This window comes from Hevea brasiliensis, chromosome 7 (assembly GCF_030052815.1).
Source record: "Hevea brasiliensis isolate MT/VB/25A 57/8 chromosome 7, ASM3005281v1, whole genome shotgun sequence".
Classification (NCBI taxonomy): Eukaryota; Viridiplantae; Streptophyta; class Magnoliopsida; order Malpighiales; family Euphorbiaceae; genus Hevea; species Hevea brasiliensis.
In genome coordinates this window covers 100,694,946-100,704,985 of record NC_079499.1, presented here as the reverse complement: position 1 = coordinate 100,704,985, position 10,040 = coordinate 100,694,946, and the positions used below count along the sequence as shown (strand labels likewise).

The window sequence follows — 10,040 nt, the reverse complement described above, 5'->3', positions numbered from 1 at the left end:
AACAAAATGATAAATAAATTAGAAAAAATGTATGTCGATTTTTGAAATATTATTATTAAAATTCTTGACTTTAAATATAAGAATGATTTTAAAATTAAATTTTCAAATTTTATAAAAAGTTTTATTGATTATACATATAATTTTTTTAAAAAATAATTTAAAAATTTTAATCTAATAAAAAATTTAATTAAAAAGTAATTATTTTTTAAATATATAATATGATAATAGTAAACTTAAGAATTTTAAAATTTTTAAAAGATTAGAAGATTAGAATGTGTCACATGATAATTAGTAATCTCATTATATTATGTCATACATTTTTATAACGTCATTTCTAAGGCTCAACTAACTAACACACACTCTTTCTTTATATAATATTAAATTTTAAAATAAATTTATTAACAGATTATTTTTTATTACTTTTTAAATTTATTGGCATATAATAGTAAAATTATATATATATATATATATATATATATATATATATATATATATATATATATATATATATATTAAGGTCTCATTATTAAAATTATCAGAATCTAAATTTAAAAAATGTTTGTAAAATACATGTCTAGATTTTTTAAATAATTTCTAATGAATAATGATTTAAATATATATTAATATAATTTTTTTAAAAAAATAAATGACTAATTTTAAATTTAATTGAAAATTTATATAAAAAAATTGTTTTTAGAGATATATAATCAATATAATGAATATAATTTTATAATGTTTGAGATTGTAGCTTTAAGAATTTTAAAATTCTTAAAAGATATAGTAAAAAGATTTTTAGATAATTATTATTTTTTAAAATAAAATTTTAATAGTCTAAATTTGAAAATATTTAAATAAAAAGTTGGTATTCACAATAATAAGATAAATTTTGCATTAAAATATATAAAAGAAAGAAAAAACCACATGACGATTTTTTAAGTCTCCTTACTAATATAGGTGGTACACTATGGTAAAGCCATTTTGAAGGCTCAGTTTTAATATATATATTTTAATTTAAAAGTGAAATTAGTTTTATTAGGTAAGGTGTGATTGATTTTGAAATTTAAAGATATATATTTTTTAATTTATAAATTAAATTATTAGTATTAGATAATTTTTAATTTAATAATTATATCCTGATAATATGTATTAATTTAACAGTATTTAGTTTAAACTAAAATATATGATTAAATTAAAATTTTGAATCGATATTTTTTTATTTTTGTGATTTTGAGTTGGTTTAATTAATTTTTTTTTATCAAAATCAAAATTAATTAAATTAATTTTTAAAAAATTTAAAAGGAATCAAACTTAATTACCAAATAAGGAAAATATCAAATCAAAATTTTAATTCAGTCGATTATTTTGTTTTAAATAAAATATTACTAAATTAATATATATTAATATATAAATTAATATAATAATTAAAATTTTTGCTGTGGATAGATAACTAGTTAATTAAGTAAAAAAAATTAGTTGTATATTAATTTTTAATCATTAAATATGAAAAATCTAAATTTATAATATATATATTTATTTATTTCTATATAGAATTTTAATTTATTATATATAAAGTTCATTATTAACAATGCTTGGAATTATTTATCACCGTATCCACAAAGATAAGAATTTTTATTTATTTTAACTTGATGATTTTCCATTTACAATTTTAATTATTCTATCGATTATTATGAATTTAATTAATTATTAAGTTATCACATTAAAGAGAGACTCTTGAAAATAGCTATATACAATAAACTTTGTTAAAATGAATTTTTTTAATAATGTCATTTAGATTTCTAAAAATTAATTTTTAAATTTTAAAAAAATCTCAATCAGTCAAATTAAAATGATGAAAATAAAGAAAAAATCAAAAATTAAAAAAGATTTAAAAAATGTTATAGTATTTTTAGCACATTTAATAAATAAAAAGTTTGAAGAGAAAAAAAATAATAAAGACTTGTTATCTATATTAATACTCCATTTAGTAACATATAGGAGGGAGGAAAGAAAATAAAAAGAAATAATTAATTTTTTTCATTATTATTTTTCTCTCTTTTATTTGGATTAAAGGAAAATAAAAAAAATATAAAAAATAATTATATTTTCCTTCATTTGAGAAGAAAAAAATTTAAAAAGAAAAAATATTTTATAAATTTACAATTATATCTTCAAAATATAAAAGCTGAATAAGTAATCTCACATTCCTTTCTTCATTTTCTCTCAAAATGGAGAGAATGGTATAGAAGGGAAATACATTTTATTTTCTTTCCTTTTACAGTTTTCGTTCATTATCCAAATAAGGAAGGGAAAATTTTATCCATTATTTTATATTAAACAATTGAAATTAATGTTTAATGTGACAAAAAACAATTATTGCAGCCGAATTCATTAATATTATGATTGGGTTAAGGAATTTCATTTTATCCCCTTGGATTTAAATTAAATATATTATTTTAAATATTTAAAATTCATATAATCATGATAAATTTAAAAATTAAAAATTTAAAATAATTATTCATCTCAACATAATTAAATATATATATATAATTAATAAGATATTATTATTATTTTTATAATATTTTTATTTTAAATTATTATATAAATAACTAATTATTAATAGATAATATTTAATAATTAATTATTAATAAAATAAGTAATAATTATTAAAATAATTAATATTATTAAACAAATCATAATAACTTCTAAGCACTTTTATATAAATTTTTTTATCAACTAAATAAAATATTTTAAAAGTTATAAACTTTAAATTTTAAATTAAATATTTAAATTTAAATTCTAAATTTTAAATTCAAATCTTATTCTAATATTTTATATTTTAATATTTAATACTTTATGAAAATAATAATTAAATCAAAATTTTCCCCAGGTTAGAGACAAGAATGGCCAAGTGTTTGAGCTTCAGTGCCTTGGGAAATTCCTGCTATCGCTGCTCCTTCAATAAGGCGGGCCTCAAATCCTTCACCACCGATCTCGGTGATGGCACCCACATGCACTGCTGGGTCCCCAAAACTCATGTCCAATCCAAGCCTACGCTGCTCTTGATCCACGGCTTTGGTGCCAATGCAATGTGGCAATTCAACTACTTCATCCCTCTCTTGAAGTCCAAATTCAATATCTACGTCCCGGACCTCCTTTTCTTCGGCGATTCCTACACGACCCGACCCGAAAGGACCGAGGAATTTCAGGCCCAGTGTGTCATGGCTGTTATGGATGCGCTTAATGTTGCCAAGATGGATGTCATGGGGCTGAGTTATGGTGGTTTCGTGGCGTACAGCATGGCGGCTCAGTTTAAGGAGCGGGTGGGGCGAGTGGTGCTGGGGTGCGCTGGAGTGAGCTTAGAAGAGAAGGACATGGAGGAAGGGTTGTCTCAGATGAGCAGTGTGGATGAGGCCGTTAGTATTTTGTTGCCTCAGACTCCCGAGAAAGCTAGAGAGTTGATGCGATTGACGTTTCACAAACCTCCACAGACCCTTCCTACTTGCGTTCTAAATGATTATATTGAGGTCTGATTAATCCAGTTTTATCCTTTGAATTGCCTGCTTTTTTTTTTCTTCAATATTTATGAGTTTCATTGAATTCAATTCATGTAATTATCTGGATCTCAATTGCAGTTAATGGCCTTGAATGCCAGTAAATTTGATTTGAATGCTCTTGTGAACTCCACAGAGCAAGGACTTGCTTAATAAGTCTAATTATGTAGTTGGCCAGAGGAAGAGAATGTTAATATCTCACTTGATTTTTTTCAACTAATTCATGAGAAATTATGTGTTCAGAACAGCATGTTCTGTTTTGGTAGATTGCACATCTTTGCAATTGAAATTGTGAGGGTAAAGACTGATTTGAGCAAGGGAGAGGACTCTGAATGCTATTCTAAATAGATATCGTTGTGGAAAAAAGAGTGAAATTCTGGATGATTAAACACAATTGATCATGTTATATGCTTCTTTCTCTCCGTTTTGAGTTGATGTTCGCCTATGCCATGCGTAAATTTTATAGTAACACCGTGATTCCATGTAAGGAAATTCTTTTTGATGCAGAAAGTTGATTTCTTTCTTATTGTGAGAAACTGGAATATGTTCTGATGTTTTTGTTATGAAAGTTGTGTTACGATTTTGGTTCTATGGGCAGGTGATGTGCACAGAATATCGTCAAGAGAAGAAAGAACTGATTCAGGCATTGGGCAAGGATAGAAAACTGTCTAATCTTCCAAAGATAACCCAGGTTTTAGCTCCTTCTATTGTTCTCTGGTTCAACTTACTTTTTCTTTTATCTTCTTGATCACCTTCTAATGGTGTACTTTTCTCTTATGTGCAGCCTACGCTACTAGTCTGGGGAGAATATGACCAGCTCTTCCCTCTGGAATTGGCACATAGATTAAAAAGGTTAGTCTAGAATGTAGTAGCATTTTGCTCTACCTCCTCCTTTTACTCCCAGTTATCTTCATCTTCTTAGTAACCCGCTGGAATGTGTTACCAGCATTGAACCTTAAAGGCAACTTGAGTTGATTTGAATATTGATTGATGATTTTTCTTCTTTTACCTTTACAGCCATATTGGTGAAAACGCAGAATTAGTTATAATGAAAAATGTGGGGCATGCACTTAATGCAGAGAAGCCTAAAGAGCTGTGCAAGCACATGAAGTCTTTTCTCATTCACACCCTACCTCCTACTAAGCAATGAAATGATCGCAAAGCAGATTGAAATGTCTGGTAACAGGGCTGAAACCCTGCTTTGATGATTCGCAGTGAGCAGATTGCCTGCTGCCACTACTATATACAATAGAAGGTTGCATTGCATATAGATATTTTGAGTAGCTTAGCACTATATACACACTTTAGTAACTTGCTACTGCAAGCTTGTTAAAGATCCAATTAAAGATTTAATTGATATTATGTTGCTGGTGGATTTGCATTTAAATTACTTAATAATAAAAATTTGTCCTGAGATATTTCTTCTTCTTTAACCTTGGGGCAACAACTTTCTGAGTCACCTCTTTACCTTATGGACAGAGTGCCTAATTATCTAGCTTTGTTTATGTATGCAACTTAGTTGAATGTGATAATCAACTTAAGCTGGGTCCCAGATAGGTTTTATTATTGTCCCCTTATACACCCTTTCAGGTGAAGCTTGTTAAACTTAGAGCATATATAAACATAGACTCATGTTATTTTGTGGTAAAATTTATTACTTTCATCTATTTTTATCTGTCGCATTTGACTTTTGCAGAAAAATCTCATTTTTATAAAAATATATTAATAATTAATTAAATTATCCTTTATTTGACCTACAAATTATATAAATATTTATTATATTTAATAAAGATAAAAAGTAAAATTAAAAAAAAAAAAATTAATGCTTATTAGTTTTCTAAATGTGACAAATAATTTTATATAAAAGAAAATTTTAAATGCAATAAATAAAAATGGATAAAAATGGTCAAATGGATAAAAATGGTCGAAAGAGGGAGTAATTACCAGGGTGCTAGTCTCAAATTCCGCTTCCAATCAAAATCAAATAAACCCAAAATAGAAATTACTCTTACTTTATAGTCTATAAGTATTACACTAACCTTCCTAGTGCATATATGCTCGTCCCTTTCCACCTTTATTCCTTCTAGTCTTTGTTCTTTTGAGCTCCACCAAATGTGACCTAACTTTAATGCCTTACAACTTTCACTTACCATTACAAAGGGTCATTTCTTAGAAAAAGATCACACCAATCCCACAGAGAGGAAATCCAAGCATCATCTAACAATAGAATAAGATATATATATATATATATATCAAGTTGCTCAAATGAAAATTAGACCAGCTAAAATCCCCAACCAAATCGTGCCTGCAAAAACAGTGAGCAAGCAATAGAATGAGATAATCCATTAGAATTAAGAAAACAAATCCAGCTTTAATTTACTTTCTATGGTTGCAACTTTTACTTTAGAAATGTCCTTTTTTTTCCTATCCAAAAGAATTCGCCTTTATGCTCCAATATTGATAGACAAATCACAATGGCATATTCTTCCTATAAATAACAAAAATGCTATTATTGGATTGCAATGCCAAATAAGAATCTATTCATCATCTACACTTTAATCTTTGCCATATTCTTAAATATTAAATTAATTAAATTATTTTATGATAATATGATTATGGGTCAATATGTGATTTAATTTTTAATTATTCTTTCATATTCATATAATAATAAATAAATATGAATATTATGGAGTGATTAATAATTTATTTAGTTTACAGATAAATCTATCTAATTATAAATTAAGTTCAAATAATACAATTTTAAAAAAGAGTATTCCTTAAGTAGATTTAATTTATTACATCATCTGTAGACTAAAAGTAATTAAATTAGCCCATATCATTCATATTATATTTATAATTATATAAATATTAAAAGATAATTGAAAATTAAATCACATATTTATCCATAATTGTATTACCATAGAATGATTTTTTTGCCTTAGTGTACTCGCTAGCTAGTCATTCAGATAATTACCTCATGATTAGTGATTACCCGACATTAACCACATAAACCAAGAATAATTAAGAGAAAAAAAAATAAAGAACTTCATAAGATTATTAATTTTTTTAATAAAGAAACTCACATGATAGTCTGGCAGAAATGGAGCTCCAAGTGAATCCCAGATACTGGCTGTAGCCATTGCAGTCCGTAGTGGTGTTTATTCCGCTGCTGCATAAGCACACGAAGGAGTTTCCTGGCGAAGCATAACCACATACGCCGCCACTACTCTCACATGTGTTACACTTATTATCCACGTCAAAATCATCAAAAGCTCCACTTCTATAGTTCAGCACCACCCCATACTCCCACCGGCTCGGGTCTGTCGGGTAATCGTCAAGAGATGCCACTGATGCATACCCCAAGCACTTCATCAAGTGGAGATCAAGTTCACTTTTGCCGTTGAAGTTCGCCGGAGCATACACACAGCATGTATTTGTAGGTGGAAAAAGCGGCAACCCAAGTCCAATTACTGCCGGACATGTGTATATCGAGGCACAGAGGTAGGAAGAGGAAGTTTCACAGACTGGTGATCCTTTCATGGTGAGGGAAGAGGTTGGTGGTGGACATGAGAGGAGGATGAAAGTTGATGGGCCAAGCTGGAATGGGCTAGCCCAGTCTAGGCCGAAGTTGGCTGACTGGTGCATGGTGGTGCATGTGGACATGGAAGGAGGAGTGATGGTTATGGTGGAGGCGGTGTAGGATATGGAGGTGACAGGATAAGAGCCTGTGTGGGTGGTAAGTTGAAGCTGATCTCCGCTGGATGCGCAGGTTATGTAGGGATAGAACCGGGGTGAGCCACAGCCGTAGGCGGTGCCGAAAGGATACTTAACCTGTAGGGAACCACATGTGGTCCGGCATGGTGGGTCTACGGCTAATGTTAGCCCACTTATGAAGAGGGTGACAGAGAAGGTGATGAAGCATAGAGGATTTTCCATTCCAAAGCTTGATATGCCTTTTACGAAGAGAAATCAAGGAAAGAGGAAAGCGGAATAGCTATCTAGAGAAAGATTTGCTTTTTTTTTTTTCATAAAAAATAATTTTTTAATGATTAAAAAAAATTAGTGATTTTTGAACTTTCTATTTGATTAAAAAAAATATATTTAATGTTGAAGTTGCGTCTAAAATGAATGAGATGTTGAGTTAAAATTTTAATCGAAATTAATTATTAAAAAAATAAAATCCTGTTTTAGTGAAAAGTTATTTTTAATTTTTCTAATTTTAAATTAATTTAAATTTATTTCTATTTTCAATTACTTTTATTTTATCAATTTTCACATAATTTAATTTAAAAATTAATAGTAAATTCTATTTAACTTGTACAATAGTTTTCAAGTTACATAAAATAAGATTTAAATCAATAATAGAGAAAAAAGAGTTGAAATAATATACGGCAAATTAAATGCCAGAAATCAATTTGTTTAATTTTCAAACAACATCTACTGGTAATTAGAACTTGATTTAATTATTCACTCTAGACTAGATTAAAAATGCATGAACTTTATTTAAATTATTATTTACGATAAATAATAAAAATTGATGGTTTACGCAAATTTTGCAGAAAATAGGACAGCCTCTCTCTCTTCTTCTCAAGTCATACTATTCAACGAATACCTACCTTAACTGTCACCTGGACTACTTTCTCCCCCCAACGAGAAATTATCCTACTTTCCCTTGATTCCACTCTCTCATTATCACCACTGGTAGGTAATGCCAACAATATTTTTCGATCATCAAGACTCATCTCTCTATGCATCTTTCAATAAACCCCAATTCTCCAACCAGACAAAGATACCTTTCTTGATTGGAAATTCGTCAAATCTCATTTCTCCATTGGCAATTACCTTAAAGCTTTCTACTTTTTTATGCATATTGCGGTTCTCTAACACCCCACCAAGCCTATTTACCATTCCCATCGTGGTGGCTTCTTGTGCTGAACTTTTGTGGCTAGACCAGGGGATATATATATAACCTTTTTTTCAATAAAATTCAGCTATTGGGGCATCTTTTCTCTGTTTGTATGCAAAATCTGGGTCTATGAAGCACGCTTCCCTTCTGCTTGACGGAATTGCAATGAGAGATATGGTTTTTTGGACTGCGCTTGTAATTGGGTATGTACAGAATCGTGAGAGTGAGAAGGGAATGGAGTGTTTAAATGAGATGCATGTATGGTGAGAGGGTGAATTTTAGGACTTTGGAAGGAGCATTTCAAGCTTGTGGGAATTTGGGTGCCGTGATTGAAGTCAGGTGTTTGCATGGTTTAGCGGTAAAAACTGGATTTGGGTGTTTCCACATTGTTCAGTATTCTCGTTTGTCAATATATTCAACTTGTGGCGGTACTGAGGAAGCTTAGAATTCTTTTTGCAAAGTGATTAATAAAGACATTTTCTCGTGGACGTCAGTTATTGGTATTCATGCAAGGTTTAGGTTCATGAATAAATATACAAGTCTTTTTGGGATAGGCAAAATGCTGGTGAATGTCCAGAAGGGGTTGTTATAAGTTTAATCTTTTGGGGACTAATTATCGGGAGAAATTATTTATTTGATCAGATGGTTAATTATACATTGTTATCAAGTATTGCAAGTTTGGGCTTTTAAAAAAGAAGAAGAATTTCTGTTGTAAGGAAGAAGAACCTCAATAGTGAGAAGTGCACTAGAAAAATAGAAAAATGGTGAAAAGTGCACCAGAAAATCAAAGCAATGATGACATGTACACCAAAAGTGAATGAAGAATGTTGGAGAGAAGTGCTCTATGAAAGAACTGGAGAGATGTGCTCCAAAGACAACCAATCAAAGCAGAAATTAGATGGATGATGAACCAAGATAACTTAATTTGGAGTCTTCAGCAAAAGTATCAGGGAAGAGTGTTGAAGCATGTGATACTATTGCTTCAAACTCCAAATTTTTTACAAGTTCCAAGGATGTAGTTTATGTATTTTGCTTGAATTCAAATCCTGAAATCTAGCTGCAAAAGTAGGTATAAAATGCCTAGACTTATAAGACTAATATTCTAAATAAGGTGTTCCATCCCTCTCTTAGTTGATTAGGTAGAAACTATGTGATATTATGGCTCCATAAATAGCTATGTACTGCAGAAAGTATGTAAGAAAGAAAAGCAAGAAATCAATATCAGTTTCAGCAAAAATCTCTCTCATTTTTCTTTGTTTTTCTTCCTTCAAATCCAACAAATATATTCAACTTGTGGCGGTTCTGAGGAAGCTTAGAATTCTTTTTGCGAAGTGATTATTAAAGATATTTTCTCTTGGACATCAGTTATTGGTATTCATGCAAGGTTTAGGTTCATGAATAAATACACAAGTCTTTTTGGGATATGCAGAATGCTGGTGAATATCCAGATGGGGTTGTTATAAGTTTAATCTTTTGGGTTTCAGGAATTCCATAAGTGTGAATGAAGGTAAAGCCTTCCATGGACTAATTATCAGGAGAAATTAATTGTTTGATCAGATGGCTAATAATACAGAACATACATG

General features: G+C 29.3%; 2 protein-coding genes and 1 pseudogene across 2 annotated transcripts; 2 read left to right on the top strand and 1 right to left on the bottom strand.

Moving 5' to 3' along the window:
* The first annotated feature begins 2,866 nt into the window (after positions 1-2,866).
* LOC110649550 (uncharacterized) lies at positions 2,867-4,984 on the top strand. Its single transcript, XM_021804151.2, has 4 exons — positions 2,867-3,524; positions 4,150-4,242; positions 4,336-4,403; positions 4,569-4,984. The coding sequence occupies exons 1-4, from the start codon at positions 2,901-2,903 to the stop codon at positions 4,699-4,701; spliced, it is 918 nt and encodes a 305-aa protein (XP_021659843.2). The 5' UTR covers positions 2,867-2,900; the 3' UTR covers positions 4,702-4,984.
* A 488-nt stretch (positions 4,985-5,472) lies between these two features.
* LOC110649554 (uncharacterized) lies at positions 5,473-7,541 on the bottom strand. Its single transcript, XM_021804154.2, has 2 exons — positions 6,635-7,541; positions 5,473-5,856 (listed from the first exon to the last, which is right to left on the bottom strand). The coding sequence occupies exons 1-2, from the start codon at positions 7,485-7,487 to the stop codon at positions 5,813-5,815; spliced, it is 897 nt and encodes a 298-aa protein (XP_021659846.2). The 5' UTR covers positions 7,488-7,541; the 3' UTR covers positions 5,473-5,812.
* Positions 7,542-7,951: 410 nt separating this feature from the next.
* Positions 7,952-9,572, top strand: LOC131181419 (pentatricopeptide repeat-containing protein At4g39952, mitochondrial-like; annotated as a pseudogene).
* Positions 9,573-10,040: the final 468 nt, after the last annotated feature.